Source organism: Meriones unguiculatus (genome assembly GCF_030254825.1).
Source record: "Meriones unguiculatus strain TT.TT164.6M chromosome X unlocalized genomic scaffold, Bangor_MerUng_6.1 ChrX_unordered_Scaffold_30, whole genome shotgun sequence".
Taxonomy (NCBI): Eukaryota; Metazoa; Chordata; class Mammalia; order Rodentia; family Muridae; genus Meriones; species Meriones unguiculatus.
Genome location: NW_026843706.1, coordinates 6991448 through 7012604, shown reverse-complemented (window position 1 = coordinate 7012604; position 21157 = coordinate 6991448). Strand labels below are relative to the sequence as shown.

The following is a 21157-nucleotide window of genomic DNA, read 5'->3' as shown; positions in this document are numbered from 1 at the left end:
CATATACAATATCGCAAACATATAAAGAGAAAACATTTTGTACTTCTTTAGCTGTAATTTCAAGGGAGGAGCATCTTGCTATCTCTTGAATCCAATTTTCATAATCATAGAGGTTTTGTAGCAGAATCAACCATTAGTGTGCTTACTGAAGAAACATAGAAGCTGTTGGTGCCCCTTTAAAAGCAGGCTGCACAGAACACTGCTGGCCACCTGCCAGCCCAAACCAGGCAGGAAACTCTCACCTGCAAAAGTTCAGGCCTTCAAGGACAGAGCCAGCTTACCAGTTTTTTTGCTGTACCAAATGAGATGCTTTTCTTTGACCATAGAAGCTGCTTTTCTCTGAAAAATTGTAAAGTAACCTAAACTAAGTTATGGGGTAAACAGAAGGCCAGCATATGAAGATTGGTTCATGGTTACTAACAATTAATATAGCAGAATTCACAATAAGACAATGACAAATGTAACACAAACAACATATACAAGAAGACACTCAGGGAGAGAGAATAAAACAAAATATTAAACTGGCATCTTTTTGCTCTCCATGCACCAGAGTCAAAGAAACTCAATGCCAGTTCAAAAACTAAATGAGAGTTATCTGACTCTTGCTGCGAGTCCAGAACATCTGAATTCCATCCCCCCAGGAATGGTTCTTACAGGGTTCTTGAAACAATTAAGCATGTTTTCAAAGATGACATTCCTGCATGGCAGACTTAGTCCAAGGTATCACCGACAAGTTAAAGAAACTTTGCTATTGAAAGCCCAAGGACTCTTCTCCCTGTGAGCTCAGAGAGTCCTCTTGCATCCCTTTGTAACTTCCACAATTGTACTTAAAGAGATTCTACCACACTAGTCAACTTTCTTATATTCTTTTGGTATTTCTCTTTTCCACACACCTGGCCACATCAGTAAGTAAAAGCAGGGAAAAATCATCCTTATTGTGATATTTAGTCTCCTCTTCCTCCAACTCCTCTTCATCTTCTGGGTCAAGAGGATCATCCATTTCTTTCTTCAATAATAATTTATCTGTTGGCTCTGTATGAAGATCCTCTGGGCACAGACACTTTGGTTTTACTTTCTCCTAAATCATTCTTCAAAGTGGCTGCAGCTTCTTTGATTTTGAGCATTCTCTCTTTCATGTTGAGGGTCTAGACAATCTCTAAGTCCCATAAACCGAACGGATTTACAGGAAACTTTTTAGGTCCAAAAGCTTCATAATGATCTTTTCCCAAGTTTCTAGATTCACTGTTTCTATTTCAGGAAACAAGGGACAAACACTTTTGATAAATTTTAAAAATTTAAACAACTGTTGCTGGCTTACTTTAACTCCTCTAACACGAAGCATATTCTTAAGCATATGTACAAAAAGCCTGTGACCATTGCCTTGACCAATGTCTCCCAAAGATTATTCACCAATCTATCTTTTTTTTGTCTTGTACCGAGCACTCTCTCTTCAGCTGTGACCCTCACTTTGATCCCTCATAGTCATGCATCAACATTAGGCCCCACCTGATAGACCAACCATAAGTAATTCAGGACACTACCAAGAGAGTGAGGATTGAGAAATTACAGGTTAAAAGAAAGAGACAGAAAACTTAGAATAGTTTCGAGAGGACTATCAGTCAGAGCTGAAAACACTAAGTTCATTTTCCAATTCCTTTTTAAAGACAAGCAAACACAGTTCACATTGGTTCAAGGACAGGGTTCTTGAAACAATTAAGCATGTTTTCAAAGATGACATTCCTGCATGGCAGACTTAGTCCAAGGTATCACCGACAAGTTAAAGAAACTTTGCAAAACCTCCTGTTTATTTCTGTCACAAAGTAAAAACTACAGAGTATTTTTTACTAAACATTCTATAACAAAACAAGCTTGCCAGGGATTAGCTAAACACAGCTAGAGAAAAAAATGTTTGCTTCCCACTTTTGACCTAATCCTTACAGTCCTGGTACGGAGGCACTCCATGAAATCAGAGGCAATTGGAAGTCAACTGTCCACTGAAAATCCCCAGGCTGTGGTGCTTACCTGTAATCTTATCAATCAGGGAAGCACAGACACAGTGATTTTAGTTATTTCCCTGCTAGGCTGGTCCACAAAGTGAGTCTAGGAGAGTCAGAATGTGTTATTCAGAGAAGCATTGTCTCAAAAAACACACATACAGAAAAACAAAACAAAAAACTGCTCAAGACTTTGCACCCTCAACTTACTATGGGACTCTGTGAAATCAGAAGTTGTCATAAGTGCAACGAGCTCAGTGATGTTCCCTGTAATCTCAGCATTCAGGGGGGGCAAAGACAGGCAGATCTCCCTGAGTTCAATGCCAGCCATTCTAATAAACAAGTAAGTTCAGGACTGAGAGGGTTTGTTAAACAGAAAAAAAGAAGAAGAAGAAAAAAGAAACAGAGAAGAAGAAAGATCCTTTCAAGAGTGTGCACCCTTACAAGCCTGGTAAGTTGACACTCCATGAAATCAGACATGATATGACACTGTCTGCAGAAAAACTGCCATATTGGTATTCACCTGTAATGTCAGCATTCGCTGATGCAGTTGTGGATCTCTATGATTTAGAGTCCAGCTGGGTCTACAAAGAGAATCCAGAACATCCAGAACTTTTTAGGCAGAGAAACCTTGTAGAAAAAGAAAGAAAGAAAGAAAGAAAGAAAGAAAGAAAGAAAGAAAGAAAGAAAGAAAGAAAGGAAGGAAGGAAGGAAGGAAGGAAGGAAGGAAGGAAGGAAGGAAGGGAGAGAGAAAGAAAGAAGGAAAGAAAAATGATAGAAAGAAAAAGAAATAAAGGAAGGAAGGAAGAAAAAGAAAGAAAGGAAGGAAGGAAGGAAGAAAAAAGGAAGGAAAGAAAGAAGAAACAAAGAAAGAGAAAAAGAAAGAGAGAGAAAGAAAAAGAAAGAAAGAAAGAAAGAAAGAGAGGGAAAGAAGGAAAGAAAAGACAGACATATTGACAAACAAAAGAGACAGAAAGAAACATAGGAAGAATGATAGTAAAAAAGCTGATTGCAAGAGTAAGCATTACAGACTTGGGATGGTGGCTCTCCTTGAAATCAGAGGCTATGACAAGTCCACTGTCCCCTGGGCAAACAGGCAACCCTGGTTGTGTTCTGTAATCTCAGCTTTCACAGAAGCATAGGCAGGCTGATCTCTCTGAGTTGGACGTCATCCTGGTATACACATCAAATCAAGGACACCCAGAACATGTAATGCAGAGAAACTCTGTCTCAAAGAGCAAACAAAAAAAAAAAAAAAAAAGAACAGAAAGAAAAGAAACAGTGCTTCCAAGAGTGCCCCCTCTTCCTCCTGTGGTGCTCTGTAAATTCAGAAGCTACAAAGGGACCACCAAACAAGCTGGGCACAGAGTAATCCTTGGCTTTAATTTCAGCACTCTAGGAGGCAAGGGAAAACAGATATCTCTGATTTCCCTGTCAGTCTTGTCTGCAATGTGTTTCAGGCAATGCCAGGGTTTCTGCAGCATTGAAATTACAAACATACACACACACACACACACAGAAACACACACACAAACAAAACAAAACAAAGTATAAAAATCAAAACAAAACAAATTCTTCCTAGAATGTTTGCCCAAATCCTTACAGGCCTGTTTTTGAGGCATTCCACGAAATCAGAAGCTATCAGAACTCAACAGTCCACTCTACAAACACAAGCTGTCATGATTTCCTGTACTCTCATCATCTGGCCGACAGAGGCAGGGTAATCACTGTGCGTTCCAGGCCAGCCTGGTCTACAGTGAGGCTTGGACAGCCAGAACTTGTTATTCAAGGAAACCATGTCTGCAAACACACATACACACTCAAAAAACCAACCAAACAACAGCAAATAACCTGCACAAATTGGTCCCCTCTCAACTTATTCAGAAACTCTGTGTAAGCTATCAAAAGTGCAGTGATGCTCCCTGTGTTCTCAAAATTCAGGGAGGCAGAAGCAAGCAGATATCTGTGATTTCAAGGCCAGCCATTCTACAAAGAAAATCCAGGACCACTGGGGTTTATTAAGGATAGAAGGGAAAAAAAAAACTGGAAGAAGATGCATGTTGCTTTCCATGGTGTGCACTTTAATCCTAACAAACCTGGTATGTTGACACTCCATGAAATCAGACATAATATGAAGTCCACTGTCCAGAGAAAATGTAACAGAATTGTTCTCAACTATAATGTCAGTAACCACTGTTGCATTCGTGGATTTCTGTGACTTTGAGTGCAACATGGTATACAAAAAGAGTGCAGAACAGCTAGAATTATTCATGCAGAGAAATATTGTCTCTAGAAAGAAAGAGAGGGAGAAAGGAAAGAAGGAAGGCAGGAAGGAGGGTGCAAAACAGCCAGAATTATTCATGCAGAGAAATATTGTCTCTAGAAAGAAAGAGAGGGAGAAAGGAAAGAAGGAAGGCAGGAAGGAAAGGAGGGAAGGAGGGAGGGAGGGAGGGAGGGAGGGAGGGAGGGAGGGAGGGAGGGAGGGAGGGAGGGAGAGAGGAAGGGAGGGAGGGAGGGAAGGAAGGAAGACATACAGACAATCATAAAGACAGTCAGAAAGAAACAAACACAGAAAGAATGACATTAAAAAACTGCTTGCAAGAATGTACACCATGTCATTGCAGGCCTGGAATGGTGGAACTCCATGAAATCAGAGGCTATGACAAGTCCACTGTACACTATGCAAGCAGGGAACCCTGGCGGTGTCCTGTAACCTCAGCAATCTGAGAGGCACAGGAAAGCTGATCTCTCCGAGTTGGAGGTTAGCCTTGTCTACACATCCAATCCAGGAGACTTAGAACATGTGGTGCAGTGAAGCTGTGTCTCAAAATACAAAGCAACAAAAATAACAGAAAGAAAAGAAGGGTCGTCCTTGGCTATAATATCAGCATTGTGGGAAGTAGAGGCTGTGATTTCTGTGATTTCTGGAAGTCATAGGCAGACAGATGTCTGTGATTTCCAGGCCAGCCACATCTTAAAATCAAGTCTGGTTGTCTAGGTTATATCCATGTTACTCCTGCTCAGATGTAGCCCATGGCAGATCAGTATCCAAGTGAGTTCCCTAGTAAGGGCAACAGGGATTGTCTCTGATATGAACTCAGTGACAGGCACTTTGATCACCTCCCCCTGAGTGGGGAGAAGCCTTGCCAGGGCACAGAGGGCGACAATGCAGCTAGTCCTGAAGAGAACTGATAATCTAACATCAGATGGAAGGGGAGGAGGACATTCCTTATCACTGGACTTAAAAAAGGGCATGTGAAGAGATGAGGGATAGTAGGATTAGGAGGGAGTGAAAGAGGGGGATACATATGGAATACAAAACGAATAAACTATAATTAATATAAAAATATGAATTTAAAATGAAAACTCAAGTCCAGGATAAACAGAACTTGTAATATAGAGAAACCCTGTCTCAAAAAAGGAAAAGGAAATAAAAAATAGAAAAGCTTCTTGTAAGAGTGTGTGCCCTAATCCTTACAAGCATGCATGTTTTGGTGGTGCTCTATGATATCAGACAATATATGACATCCACTACCCACTAAACAAGCCCAGGAGAGGTGGTTATTGCCTGTAGGCTCAGCAGTCTGTGAAGGAGAGGCTAGTGCATCTATGTGAGTTTGAGTCCGTCCTGACGTACAAAGTTTGTACAAGGACAGCAACAGACCAACAAACTTCTGATTCACAAGCTCTCCTCACAGCCTCTGGTTTGAAAACTTGCTTAGGACTTCGAAAGAGATCTATGCTGCCAGAATGCAACAATGATGCTTTGTAGCAGAGAAGTGGGTCCTACCTGGTTGGCCTTTTTGAAGGTACAAACCTGTGTGATATCCATGCTGAACATGTAAAAATCATGCTAAAATATGCCCACCTAACATAGCCTACGACTATACTATAAGGGGAAACATTTCATTCTCAAAATGTTTTCCCTCTTCTTTGTGAGTAGTTCTGAATGTTAGATAGTTTTCCATGGGGCCAAAGGTAACTAAGTATATGATTGTGAGTGGAAAAACAGGGGATACACGGCAGGTATTTGCAATTTTTCCATTTTTATTTGTGTGTGAATTTTTAATATCAATTCAAGGTAAAAGCATTAATGTAAGCAATATGTTTCAGTGAGCACATTTCAATAATTTGACCTTACCAATAATAAGAAACCTATTAAAATTTTCTGGACATTTCCAGCATTTAGATTTCTTTAAACAGTAAGTTTGGTATTGATGACGACTAAATGGTGTTTGTGGCATCTTTTTTGTTTTTATCATACAGTAGATTCCATCCATTCACTATACTCTTCCAACCTACTTGTCCTTCATGCAAGTATGTTTTTAATGTTGTCTGTCATCTGTGCTGTTCTTATAAGGTTGCTGTTAACATACATTAAACTACTTAGAAAACATAAGAATGGTAGGCTGGTCTTCTTGTGACCTTGGCCTGTCCATCTCTAAATTTTCATGACCTAGCAAATATATATCCCTATTTACTGAGTTCTCTATCAGGATATAAAAACTAAGTGTGGATTTACTCTCATTTACTTTTGAAACTGCACTTTAGACAAATTAAGGTAGCAGATATACGAGGAAGTAAACACAGGACTGTGATTGGTCTGTGTTTTGGTTTAAGTTCATAGTGTGGCAACATAAACATTGTTGTCACTATGGACTAGCAGAACTCTGCAAAATTTTTGGCCTCCTCCTTAGCAATTATACTTAATGTAAAGTTTTGTTTGTTTTGTTTTGTTTTGTTTTTTTAATCTCTAGTCATTCACACACCTGTCCGTTTAAGGAGATGTGGCCTGCAGTTGTCCTTCATTTTTTTTTTTTTAAGTACAGTTTGGAATTTGTTACAACTTTATGCAACTAAATTCTGTACATAATTTGGAGACCATTATACTATTGCATGAAGACTATGAGACTTTCCAAGGAACTGTCCTGTAGATGTTTCAAACGGGAATTAAAATAAAGTACTCTAAACTATTAAATTGAAGTAGTTTTCCCCACTGTCTCAAAAGATATATCTCTAGTCTGTACATCTTTTCTCTCTATATAAACAGAACCAAAGTGTGCAAAAATAAAAATCATGTAAGTTTTCTAAGAACTACTAAATTGCCGCTAAAACTTGTGAAATGATTTATTATTTAAGTTGTGTATGGTGTATGCACACAGGCACATGTGAAGGCCAGAGGACTCCAGATGTCTTCTACTGCTCTCCCTCCGTGATAGTTTCTCTCACGGAACGTGAAGCTTGCTGCAGCTGCTAACAAGCTCCAGGGAACATGCTTCCTAATTCTCCGTCCACCTCCTAATGCTATGCTTGCAGTCATGTGCACCCTTACCCAGCTGGGTGCTGGAGATTTGAATTCTTGTATTAAATCTTAGTAAGCCAAGTGCTCTCACCAACTTAGCCAATCTCCCTAGCTCCCTTTTTACCTATACAATTCTAACTATACTTTCGTTCTGTTTAGTGACAGGGGCTTGCTACATGCCCAGCCTTTCCTTGACCTCAGTATGTAATCCACACTAGACAGCACTGGAGTCAGGATTTTCCTGCTGCTGCCTGCGAAGGGGTGAGGTAACAGGTTTGTGCCATGTATTTTCCTTCTACAGATGAGAAATATATGTGAATAGATAACATATTATATCCCTACCTATCTATCTAACATATTATGCGTATGTTTGTATTCACATATTTATGTAAATGTCTTCTTTTATAACCAATTAATTCGCCAAAATGGTAAGTATGCAAATCCCACTAATTTATAAATGTATCCTGCAAGCTTGTAGGGGAGAGGAGGTTGCACAGATCAGGTGCAATCGGAATAACAGAAACATTGTGGGTGAGACATGTTTAACCAGGTATTTAAAATTGTGTTTAAACGTAACCTTGGGAGCTGTCTCTGCACTTAAAATGTGTTTTAATAAGTTTATTTTATTTTACAGGTATCAATATTTTACCTGCATGCATGTATGTGGTATATGTGCACCACGTGTGTGCCAGGGGTACACAGAGGTTAAAATAAAGCATCAGATTCTCTGGAACTGAAGGTATGGATGGGTGTGAGCCACCATGTGGGTGCTGGGAATTGAAACCAGATCATTTGTAAGCTCTGAGCCATCTCTCCAAGCCCTGGCTAAGATGCTCTCATTCACTCCTTTGTTTGTTTGTTTGTTCTGTTTACTTCAGATATTAGAAACTGAAGTCAAGAAAACATGTAAGAAGCAATGGGTGTGATTTTGGGAGCAAATGTAGACAGGGATCCATGAAGATTATCTGGAAAGACTGGAACAGGTGCTGATGTCTCATTGCTGCCACAAACCCAGATCAATACGGTATTGTCTGAGTGCTATGCAGAAGAAGGCACTTCTTTTCATAAAGCCAGGGAATACAAAAGAAAATGTGGAGTACTTGTTGTCTGAGGTAATACCCAACACAAACAAGGGTGAGTCCACATATGAGAAACAATGTGCATGAACCATGTGTTACACTGTCTGACATATCTGTCCTTACTTTCTGAAAAAAAGAAAATTCGAGCCACTACTTTATCTTTCGATTGATTTTGCCACATGACTATCACGACAAAACCATCTAAGATCAACTCAGGGAAATATTTTAGGTTAACTATGTTAATAGAGTAAAAATGTCTATAGAGAGACCTTTTTACAAACAGCAAGTAGGAGCTATCAAAATAGTCTGTTTTAATCATTTTGACAGTCACTACAAGTCACCAGTTTTGTTAATATTGCTTGCATGCATACTAGCCATTTTTAAAGGATGCTCCAAACTCAGGATCTTAGTTAGTAACTCTCTTCTGTTTGTGTCCTCTCATGTATTTTTACATATATGTGTGTATATGTGTGTGAATACACTTGTAGGCACTTGCATGTGAAGAGCCAAAATTTGTATCTGGCAACTTCAGCAACTCTCCAGTTTCTATGGAGACACAGGGTTTCCTGCAGAACCCAGATATTAGATCCCTACCTGCTGCAGGACATAGCTGACAACCCCTGCCCTCTACCTAGGGGCAGGGATTCTCTCTCCCACACTATATAATCCAGACAACTTGGCTCCTCCTGCTCTTTGGCCCTTTCCCTTTTTTTGTTCTTTCTTCCCTTTCCCCCTGACTTCCTCTCCCTCTACCTCCCTCTCTCTGTCCTGTGCGCGCTTCTCTCTCTCTCTCTCCCCCCCGTGTGTGTGTGTGTGTGTGTGTGTGTGTGTGTGTGTATGTCTCCTCCTCATCTCCCCCTTTCTCTGAGTGTGCTAGCCCCTCCCTTAAAGCCCTGCTCTTTCACCTGGTGTCCTTGAATCTGGAGAAGGGGCCACTCCTTATACCTCATTATTCTCTGCCTGCTCCAAAGAGATCATTTTTAATGCCCTGAGAAGTCCAGTATCCACCTGGTGACTGGGAGCCACATGGGGACAGCTTTCCTCCTGCCAGCTCCCTCTTTGCCTGATGCAACATTGTACATAGTGAGTGTGACCTGTCTGCCAGCTGATGTCAAAAGGCACACCAGGTGACTCCTCTGGGGTGTCCAGGACTCACTCTCTAAAGCCATGTTCACACAAGAGGGAGTCCATCTGGAACAAACACCAGGCTTTTTGCCCCTACAGCTCAAAGATGTCTGAGCATAGGCTATCCCTCCCCCGCCTTCCCCACAAAATGGCCTGGTCCCAGATTATTGAATTGGGATGCCACTTCCATAATCTCAGAATTCTGATAAAGGCTGGAAGGGGTTCCCACTGGGTGTCTGCAGGAATAATTTTTTCCAAACTGCATTTGCCTAGTATTTTGTGATGATCATACCCCCTCCCCTCACTCGCCTCCACTTCCTGAAGCTACTTTCTTTACATGAGGCTCCAAGTCACAGCTAACCCCTCCCTGCTCTATCCCACCTTCCTCCCATCCATGTATACTTTTGGTGGCTCTATCTAAGTACCACCACTGATGATACTTTTAAACACATAACTCCACTATGATTGTGCTACTGGTCAAGCCAAAATGAGGTCAGTCATTTTTCCAAATTCCTCCTCCACAATAATAATAATAATAATAATAATAATAATGATAATAATTCTCAGATTCTACTCTAAGACTTGTGCCCCCCGAAGACATTGACACTAAGGCAGCCTAGTGGAAAGGCTGTCTGGATAATGAATAAACCTCTCTCATATTAATGACTCATAGCCTGCTTGGATTATGCTTTCTGTGGTACTTAATTTTTGTCAGGTATCTGATGGGTTTGAAGATCAGTTTAACCAAGGCTTCAGCTGCCTTCTCAGAAAAGTGTAAAGTTTGCATAAGGTCTCAAGATTTAAGAAAATGTTTGAGGGTCTGAGAATGTGCTTTAAGGTTGGTAAGCACAAATTATAAAGTCTGGGGGTGATGCTAACATATCTAAAATTTGTCTCCTTTTTGTAAACTCAAAAAGATTCTTGTAAGCTTTAGGGAATACACTTCTCACAGGACAAATGGACTCCACACAAATTTAACAGCCTGTTTGGCTGAGTACGGTATCTGTTCCCCTCTCCCTGGTCCTGGCACCCACCCATCTCCAACTATCAAAACCATGGGCGTAAAAGTCTCTAATGCCTATTCTTCCCTTAATATGTATGTATGTTACAGCATGTTGTTCAGTTGTTTGCTCCTCCCCCTCCCAAAATCAGCACCCACAATGTCACCCAAAAGTAGTCAAAGATGAAAGATGTCTTTGTCCCTTATCAATTTATTATAAACAAAAGGCGAGGGTGTTACTCACCTAACTGCTGCAGGGCATGGCTGTCATACCCTGTGCTGTGTCTCAGGGCAGTGTTCCCTCTCACAGAGGCCCTTCACTATAAAATCCAGACATGTTGGTTCCTCCTGCCCTGTTTCCCTTTTTCTGTTTCCTCTCTTTCCCATCCCTTTCGCCCTGCCTTCCTCTCCCCATCCCCCCCCCTCTGACTGCTGTCTCTTTTTGTGCCTCTCTTTTTCTCCCCTTTCTCTTCAGGTGCTTCTCCCCTCTCTCTCCACCTCCCCTCCCGTGCTGCTCCCAACAAGTCTTCATTTATATAATATAGCTTCATCTCCCCACTAGCTCATCCCGATATTTAATGAATCACCAGGGATCGGTATTTGCTCTAGTCTGGGTAGGTAGCTTGCACCAGAGATTTTGTCTCTTCCTTTCATATTCAGGAGTACACAGGCAACCTGTCAAGCCCACACACCTTTTAAAGAAGTTCTAGGTGTTTTAAATAGGTCCTAGGTTTGCGGTGCCAGGGCTTTACCCACTGAGCCATCTCTGCAGACCCGTGTGCCTCATTTTAAACCACAGTGCAACATTCAGACTCACTGGTTTCTGCAGGCAAAGTTTCTTTGGGATCTGTGCTGACCCTTTCTTGAAAACCAACATGTAGGGGCTTCCAGGTTCCCAGACACTTATTAACTCTGAATCTCAATGAACAGTGAACTTCTGGTCAAGATAACTACTGTTCCAAAGTCTACCTTGTGAACGTGTTTTTGCATGTTCCCATATGAGGAGACATAATACCAATTTCAGGAAGTTATTATTGAAGGATAGACACTGCCAAGATATTCAATGACATCCTCCATTTGAATACTAGTCTGGAAAGAAGAATGAGTTATACTTCATTGGAGTTTAGGAGAAGTTGATTTTCTTCATTTCCTTACCCCAATAACATATACAAAATGAAAAAAAAAAAAAAAAGAAAGTATTAACTAGAATTTGTTAAACCACTACCCCACTCTTACATTAATTAAGACTGAAAATAAAGCAATTTAAACTCTTTTCAACTACATTGCAGTTTTAAACACTGCAATGTTTTCATTTCTTTTAAATCTATTTATTTTTATTTGGGCCTGCATGTGTGTCTGTGTACTAACTAAGAGCATGCCTAATGCCCTTGGAGGCTACAATAGGGTGTTAGATACTTTGGAAGTGGAGTTACAGCTAGTTGTGAACCACCACTTGGGTGCTAGGGCTCCAACCTGAGTTCTTTGAAAGAGCAACCACTCTAACCACAGACCCTTATCTCTAGCCATTGAAAGCATTTTTCTAATAGTTTGAATCAAGTGTTGTGATAAAAATTAAAATTGTCTGTTATAGCACTTGTTATAATTTCAGCATAAAGGAATTATTAAAATTTGGTGAGAAACTTATAGAAAAAGAATAATCCAAGAGAGTTTTGAAAGGAAATTCTATGGTCTTTTTAAACCATGACATTTCAAAAACCCTGAAATGGCACATTAAACAACATGGTGATTAAATATATTTTATTCTCAGCAATTTGTGCTTAAATAAATCCTTATTATTAATGTGGGTTCAGAAATTGTGAGTAACCAAAGGAATTATACAATTCCTTATCTGATTAGGAACAAAACTACTTCATCCTCTTTTCCTTTACTGTGGAAGAAAGCCAAAGGGGAAAATGTGTGGTGTGTGCATAACCAAGGGTCCGCACTGAAAGAACAAAACAATGCTTTGTTTTATATTACTTTACTTTAGAACACAATCATTTCTTAAAAAATCCATTAAAAAAACCCTAAATATTAGAATTAAATTGCTGAGTATTCTTTAGTCCAACAATTTTGGGAGGAACACAAATATTACAAGACTGCTAATTTTTCACTCAGTTCAGGCAATTCCTTAGGTTAACTGTAACAGCACGAAGGAAACCTATGATCTTGTAGTATAAAGGGTAATGAGGAGTAATAAAACAAAATTGTAAAAGGGGAGGGTGAAGGTGGAGAGGAAATAGAAATATTTTCATTATAAATCATTGCAAACAGAAGGCCAGCAAAAACCTACTACTCACGCTGGTTTTGAAAGTCCCACATACTGAAGTGGTATGTGCTTAAGGTGGTGTCTTAGGACATCCCTTTGGATGTCTGGCACTGTGAGACGTCTCAGCTTTCTTCCTCATTGGAGCTGCTGGAAGAGTCACTGAATTCTCCTCCTCCGACTTCAATTCTAATACCTCTCCAGTTTCGTTGGTAATTTGCCTGTGTCAGACGACTCATGAGGAACCAAAGCATGTGGTTGTCAAACAGGGAAGTGCGCACCAAGCTAAAATCATCTCGTTTCATCTTGTTAATTTTAATCACTGTTTTTAACTCAGTAAACTTTGTGGAAGGTTCAGCTATGGGTGCCCAGATCTTGACCTCGTGGCCTGGGCCACAGGATGCCAGCACAGGTAGGTAAGGATGGGCATCAATACAGTTTATTGTTCCTCCTTCATCTGCCTCCAAGAACTGAACAATCTGGCAGCATGATTTTTCCCAGATGAAGATGTGGCCACAATCACTACCACTCATCACAAATTCACTTCTGGGGCCATAGAAATTTACACCTTTCACTGCGGCGTTATTCCTGTGTCCTTTGTATCTCTTAGCATATTGGGCTCCATCGCTTTCAGAAGAGTTGAAGATATAAATATCTTCATCACTGTAGCTAGCCAGGAGCTCTGTGCCATCATAACTGTACATCAGAGACGTGATGTATGCTGGGAAATCACAGCTAAGAAGGTGATGAGGACAGAACTTTTTGAGAACTCCATTGTTGACATTCGGATCAATTTTCCTTTGGTCATAAATCCTCACAAACTGATCTTTCCCACCTACAGCAAACTGGTAGACATTGGCAGGATTCACAAAGACTGTATACAGTCCCACTTTCTTATTATCATCTCTGGTCACCACCACCTTTGAAGCTGGACTTGCTTGTCTGAGGTCAATACTGAAAACAGCTGCATCTTCACCTGAAGTTAAGAACCTAAAAGGGGAGTCTGGCTCCAAAGCCAAACTATGAGATGGCCCCCCATGCTTCACCAAACGTTTGGTCATACGGGTTCCTGGCATAGCAGACAGCTGTGCCACCCGTACCTGCCCATCACGGCCACATATAGCCAAGAGGGCATCACCACAATTAGGAAGAAATTTAGCCGATAAGACATTATTTTTGTTGCCACTGTTAAAGGTCAATACTGGTCGCTGACGAAGCCAGTCCCACAGGATCACTTTTAGATCGTCACTGCCACTAGCCAGCAGGGTACCACGCTGATTAAAATGCACAGTGTTCACACTTCCGGCATGGCCTTCAAAAATATACTGTAGGGATAAACGCTGCACAAATACTCTTGCCCCACAGGCCTCATACACAAAGCGAGCACTTGAACCCAGCTGCCTATCCCGAAGGGCATTAAGGACATTCCATCGAGGTCTCGGGAGAGGGGATGTCTCTAAAGCCATCCATTCATCTAGGGAACTATGTTCTTCAATATCACATTGTTCACTGCTGTCCTCACTTGGCTGTTCATGTATGTCAGACTCTTCTTCTTGCTCATCCACAGTGTCACCTTCCTCCAACACTTGGTGGTGGAACGGGTTTTCCAATCCCTGCTCTTCCACAGTCCCATGTAATCCCAATACGTGGTGGTGGCGAGGGAGAAGGCTTTGAACTGGCTGGTCCACAATCTCACCTTCCTCCAACTCATGGTGGTGGAACAGGCTTTGCATTCCCTCTGCTTCCACAACCTCACCGTCTTCCAACCCACTGTAGTAGAACAAGCTTGGAACTCCTTGCTCTTCCACAACCTCACCTTCTTCCAGTTCATGGTGGTGGAACAGGCTTCGCACACTCTGCACCACCACAACCTCACCTTCCTCCAACTCATAATGGCGGAACATGCTTTGAGCTCCCTGTGCTTCTACAACATCACCTGCCTCCAGTTCACAGAGGTGGAATAGGCTTTGCAAACTCTGTGCTTCCACAACCTCACCGGCCTCCAACTCATAGTGGCGGAACAGCCTTCCCATACCCTGCTCTTCCACAAGCTCACCTTCCTCAAATTCTTGGTGGCTGGAAGAGCTTTCCACACCACTGATAAAATTGTCCGAGTCCTCCATGTCAGGAAAGTTGGAGCCATCATCATCATCATCGTCTTGGTCGTAACCCTGGTCACCATTGCCAGCGTTTTCGCCAGTACCCTGAGGGCTGGAAACACTGCTGTCCCGTGTGCCAGCATTCTCACTGCTTGGTGTCGGAGATATTTCTGGACCCGTGGTTTTGATATCAGAAATTGTCTCTGTGTTCACCAGGGCACCAGAAGCCTCACTCACGCAGCTTTCGATCTCAGACTTCTCGGCAGCGTTTGTCTTCTGCTCTTGGGACGACATTTTGAAGGCTATTTGCTCTCCTGGATGTGAACTGTGGAAATCACTAACCACTAGGTCTTCAGGAAAGCCTGCAGCAGGCTCACCATCAAAAGAAGAGGTGACAAAATGTAAGAAAACAGACCATACAAGCGAAGAGCTGCAAGCGCACCGCAGCTTCTAAGGTAAAATGGAAGACAAGCAAAATGGGGGGACTAGAAACTGCTTGCTGACGTGATATAACTTACGGTAGCTGATGAGGTTCAGAAAGCTTCCTGTCTCACCTATCCGGATTGCCCAAGGCAGCTTACTGGGTTTTTGTTGTTGTTGTTGTTTGTTTGTTTGTTTTGTTTTGTTTTTATTTTCTTCACATATGTCTTCTGTTTTCTTTTCTATTCTTTCCTTTCTTTTTCTTTCCTCCAGTTTCTCAAGGTAGCTTAGTATACTGTGTTTCTCTTTCCTTTTTTTCTTTCTTTCTTTTTTCTTTTCTTTTCTTTTCTTCTCTCTCTCTCTCTCTCTCTCTCTCTCTCTCTCTCTCTCTCTCTCTCTCTCTCTCTCTCTCTCTGCAGTTTAAGAACTTTGCTTCCACAGAGATGAACTGCTACACACACTCTTCTCTCTCTCTCTCTCTCTCTCTCTCTCTCTCTCTCTTCCTTTTTCTTTTTAGAATTTATTTGTAGAGAGTGGACTGGGAGTGTATGCCATACGAGGACAACCTGAGGAGGTGAGTTTTGTGGATTCATCTCATGTCAGGACTGGATACAGGAGCCTTTACCGGCTGTACCATCTTTTAGCCCACACAGATTTTTTTGGATATTGCAACTTGGTGCACTTTTGGAAATAGACTTAATAGAGAGCTATCAGCAGAAGGTAATCTTCTTTATGTAAAATGGCTTCAAAAACCTCTCAGTGCTTTTGGAGTGTGCCTTGTGGTTTCAGTCTTGCCTAAGTAAGGAATGTGACATGGGCGCTATTCGCATGTACTTTTAGGGAACTTTAATTGCTTTTCTTTTCCTTGCAGACTTTTAAAGCACTGAGAGGTTTTTGAAGCCATTTTACATAAAGAAGATTACCTTCTGCTGATAGCTCTCTATTAAGTCTATTTCCAAAAGTGCACCAAGTTGCAATATCCAAAAAAATCTGTGTGGGCTAAAAGATGGTACAGCCGGTAAAGGCTCCTGTATCCAGTCCTGACATGAGATGAATCCACAAAACTCACCTCCTCAGGTTGTCCTCGTATGGCATACACTCCCAGTCCACTCTCTACAAATAAATTCTAAAAAGAAAAAGGAAGAGAGAGAGAGAGAGAGAGAGAGAGAGAGAGAGAGAAGAGTGTGTGTAGCAGTTCATCTCTGTGGAAGCAAAGTTCTTAAACTGCAGAGAGAGAGAGAGAGAGAGAGAGAGAGAGAGAGAGAGAGAGAGAGAGAGAGAGAGAGAGAGAGAAGAAAGAAAAGAAAAGAAAAAAGAAAGAAAGAAAAAAAGGAAAGAGAAACACAGTATACTAAGCTACCTTGAGAAACTGGAGGAAAGAAAAAGAAAGGAAAGAATAGAAAAGAAAACAGAAGACATATGTGAAGAAAATAAAAACAAAACAAAACAAACAAACAAACAACAACAACAACAAAAACCCAGTAAGCTGCCTTGGGCAATCCGGATAGGTGAGACAGGAAGCTTTCTGAACCTCATCAGCTACCGTAAGTTATATCACGTCAGCAAGCAGTTTCTAGTCCCCCCATTTTGCTTGTCTTCCATTTTACCTTAGAAGCTGCGGTGCGCTTGCAGCTCTTCGCTTGTATGGTCTGTTTTCTTACATTTTGTCACCTCTTCTTTTGATGGTGAGCCTGCTGCAGGCTTTCCTGAAGACCTAGTGGTTAGTGATTTCCACAGTTCACATCCAGGAGAGCAAATAGCCTTCAAAATGTCGTCCCAAGAGCAGAAGACAAACGCTGCCGAGAAGTCTGAGATCGAAAGCTGCGTGAGTGAGGCTTCTGGTGCCCTGGTGAACACAGAGACAATTTCTGATATCAAAACCACGGGTCCAGAAATATCTCCGACACCAAGCAGTGAGAATGCTGGCACACGGGACAGCAGTGTTTCCAGCCCTCAGGGTACTGGCGAAAACGCTGGCAATGGTGACCAGGGTTACGACCAAGACGATGATGATGATGATGGCTCCAACTTTCCTGACATGGAGGACTCGGACAATTTTATCAGTGGTGTGGAAAGCTCTTCCAGCCACCAAGAATTTGAGGAAGGTGAGCTTGTGGAAGAGCAGGGTATGGGAAGGCTGTTCCGCCACTATGAGTTGGAGGCCGGTGAGGTTGTGGAAGCACAGAGTTTGCAAAGCCTATTCCACCTCTGTGAACTGGAGGCAGGTGATGTTGTAGAAGCACAGGGAGCTCAAAGCATGTTCCGCCATTATGAGTTGGAGGAAGGTGAGGTTGTGGTGGTGCAGAGTGTGCGAAGCCTGTTCCACCACCATGAACTGGAAGAAGGTGAGGTTGTGGAAGAGCAAGGAGTTCCAAGCTTGTTCTACTACAGTGGGTTGGAAGACGGTGAGGTTGTGGAAGCAGAGGGAATGCAAAGCCTGTTCCACCACCATGAGTTGGAGGAAGGTGAGATTGTGGACCAGCCAGTTCAAAGCCTTCTCCCTCGCCACCACCACGTATTGGGATTACATGGGACTGTGGAAGAGCAGGGATTGGAAAACCCGTTCCACCACCAAGTGTTGGAGGAAGGTGACACTGTGGATGAGCAAGAAGAAGAGTCTGACATACATGAACAGCCAAGTGAGGACAGCAGTGAACAATGTGATATTGAAGAACATAGTTCCCTAGATGAATGGATGGCTTTAGAGACATCCCCTCTCCCGAGACCTCGATGGAATGTCCTTAATGCCCTTCGGGATAGGCAGCTGGGTTCAAGTGCTCGCTTTGTGTATGAGGCCTGTGGGGCAAGAGTATTTGTGCAGCGTTTATCCCTACAGTATATTTTTGAAGGCCATGCCGGAAGTGTGAACACTGTGCATTTTAATCAGCGTGGTACCCTGCTGGCTAGTGGCAGTGACGATCTAAAAGTGATCCTGTGGGACTGGCTTCGTCAGCGACCAGTATTGACCTTTAACAGTGGCAACAAAAATAATGTCTTATCGGCTAAATTTCTTCCTAATTGTGGTGATGCCCTCTTGGCTATATGTGGCCGTGATGGGCAGGTACGGGTGGCACAGCTGTCTGCTATGCCAGGAACCCGTTATGACCAAACGTTTGGTGAAGCATGGGGGGCCATCTCATAGTTTGGCTTTGGAGCCAGACTCCCCTTTTAGGTTCTTAACTTCAGGTGAAGATGCAGCTGTTTTCAGTATTGACCTCAGACAAGCAAGTCCAGCTTCAAAGGTGGTGGTGACCAGAGATGATAATAAGAAAGTGGGACTGTATACAGTCTTTGTGAATCCTGCCAATGTCTACCAGTTTGCTGTAGGTGGGAAAGATCAGTTTGTGAGGATTTATGACCAAAGGAAAATTGATCCGAATGTCAACAATGGAGTTCTCAAAAAGTTCTGTCCTCATCACCTTCTTAGCTGTGATTTCCCAGCATACATCACGTCTCTGATGTACAGTTATGATGGCACAGAGCTCCTGGCTAGCTACAGTGATGAAGATATTTATATCTTCAACTCTTCTGAAAGCGATGGAGCCCAATATGCTAAGAGATACAAAGGACACAGGAATAACGCCGCAGTGAAAGGTGTAAATTTCTATGGCCCCAGAAGTGAATTTGTGATGAGTGGTAGTGATTGTGGCCACATCTTCATCTGGGAAAAATCATGCTGCCAGATTGTTCAGTTCTTGGAGGCAGATGAAGGAGGAACAATAAACTGTATTGATGCCCATCCTTACCTACCTGTGCTGGCATCCTGTGGCCCAGGCCACGAGGTCAAGATCTGGGCACCCATAGCTGAACCTTCCACAAAGTTTACTGAGTTAAAAACAGTGATTAAAATTAACAAGATGAAACGAGATGATTTTAGCTTGGTGCGCACTTCCCTGTTTGACAACCACATGCTTTGGTTCCTCATGAGTCGTCTGACACAGGCAAATTACCAACGAAACTGGAGAGGTATTAGAATTGAAGTCGGAGGAGGAGAATTCAGTGACTCTTCCAGCAGCTCCAATGAGGAAGAAAGCTGAGACGTCTCACAGTGCCAGACATCCAAAGGGATGTCCTAAGACACCACCTTAAGCACATACCACTTCAGTATGTGGGACTTTCAAAACCAGCGTGAGTAGTAGGTTTTTGCTGGCCTTCTGTTTGCAATGATTTATAATGAAAATATTTCTATTTCCTCTCCACCTTCACCCTCCCCTTTTACAATTTTGTTTTATTACTCCTCATTACCCTTTATACTACAAGATCATAGGTTTCCTTCGTGCTGTTACAGTTAACCTAAGGAATTGCCTGAACTGAGTGAAAAATTAGCAGTCTTGTAATATTTGTGTTCCTCCCAAAATTGTTGGACTAAAGAATACTCAGCAATTTAATTCTAATATTTAGGGTTTTTTTAATGGATTTTTTAAGAAATGATTGTGTTCTAAAGTAAAGTAATATAAAACAAAGCATTGTTTTGTTCTTTCAGTGCGGACCCTTGGTTATGCACACACCACACATTTTCCCCTTTGGCTTTCTTCCACAGTAAAGGAAAAAGAGGATGAAGTAGTTTTGTTCCTAATCAGATAAGGAATTGTATAATTCCTTTGGTTACTCACAATTTCTGAACCCACATTAATAATAAGGATTTATTTAAGCACAAATTGCTGAGAATAAAATATATTTAATCACCATATTGTTTAATGTGCCATTTCAGGGTTTTTGAAATGTCATGGTTTAAAAAGACCATAGAATTTCCTTTCAAAACTCTCTTGGATTATTCTTTTTCTATAAGTTTCTCACCAAATTTTAATAATTCCCTTTATGCTGAAATTATAACAAGTGCTATAACAGACAATTTTAATTTTTATCACAACACTTGATTCAAACTATTAGAAAAATGCTTTCAATGGCTAGAGATAAGGGTCTGTGGTTAGAGTGGTTGCTCTTTCAAAGAACTCAGGTTGGAGCCCTAGCACCCAAGTGGTGGTTCACAACTAGCTGTAACTCCACTTCCAAAGTATCTAACACCCTATTGTAGCCTCCAAGGGCATTAGGCATGCTCTTAGTTAGTACACAGACACACATGCAGGCCCAAATAAAAATAAATAGATTTAAAAGAAATGAAAACATTGCAGTGTTTAAAACTGCAATGTAGTTGAAAAGAGTTTAAATTGCTTTATTTTCAGTCTTAATTAATGTAAGAGTGGGGTAGTGGTTTAACAAATTCTAGTTAATACTTTCTTTTTTTTTTTTTTTTTCATTTTGTATATGTTATTGGGGTAAGGAAATGAAGAAAATCAACTTCTCCTAAACTCCAATGAAGTTATAACTCATTCTTCTTTCCAGACTAGTATTCAAATGGAGGATGTCATTGAATATCTTGGCAGTGTCTATCCTTCAATAATAACTTCCTGAAATTGGTATTATGTCTCCTCATATGGGAACATGCAAAAACACGTTCACAAGGTAGACTTTGGAACAGTAGTTATCTTGACCAGAAGTTCACTGTTCATTGAGATTCAGAGTTAATAAGTGTCCTGGGAACCTGGAAGCCCCTACATGTTGGTTTTCAAGAAAGGGTCAGCACAGATCCCAAAGAAACTTTGCCTGCAGAAACCAGTGAGTCTGAATGTTGCACTGTGGTTTAAAATGAGGCACACGGGTCTGCAGAGATGGCTCAGTGGGTAAAGCCCTGGCACCGCAAACCTAGGACCTATTTAAAACACCTAGAACTTCTTTAAAAGGTGTGTGGGCTTGACAGGTTGCCTGTGTACTCCTGAATATGAAAGGAAGAGACAAAATCTCTGGTGCAAGCTACCTACCCAGACTAGAGCAAATACCGATCCCTGGTGATTCATTAAATATCGGGATGAGC

The 21157-nt window shown here is 41.6% G+C and overlaps 2 protein-coding genes across 2 annotated transcripts; one reads left to right on the top strand and one right to left on the bottom strand.

The window, feature by feature from the left end:
- Positions 1 to 12891: 12891 nt before the first annotated feature.
- On the bottom strand, positions 12892 to 15159 carry LOC132651483 (DDB1- and CUL4-associated factor 8-like). Its single transcript, XM_060376729.1, has 2 exons — positions 14443 to 15159; positions 12892 to 14379 (listed from the first exon to the last, which is right to left on the bottom strand). Exons 1-2 carry the CDS (start codon positions 15157 to 15159, stop codon positions 12892 to 12894), a joined length of 2205 nt encoding a protein of 734 aa, XP_060232712.1.
- Positions 15160 to 17053: 1894 nt separating this feature from the next.
- On the top strand, positions 17054 to 19322 carry LOC132651482 (DDB1- and CUL4-associated factor 8-like). The gene is given in 3 exon segments (XM_060376728.1): positions 17054 to 17770; positions 17834 to 18385; positions 18387 to 19322. Coding segments are annotated over 3 exon segments (2205 nt in total).
- Positions 19323 to 21157: the final 1835 nt, after the last annotated feature.

Bases quoted from the DNA above. Each gene is read 5' to 3' on its own strand.
- LOC132651483 (XM_060376729.1), bottom strand. From the start codon at position 15,159: ATGTCGTCCCAAGAGCAGAAGACAAACGCTGCCGAGAAGTCTGAGATC. The intron at 14,380-14,442 runs GTTCAAAGCCTT...GTGGAAGAGCAG, and splicing joins GTGAGATTGTGGACCAGCCA to GGATTGGAAAACCCGTTCCA.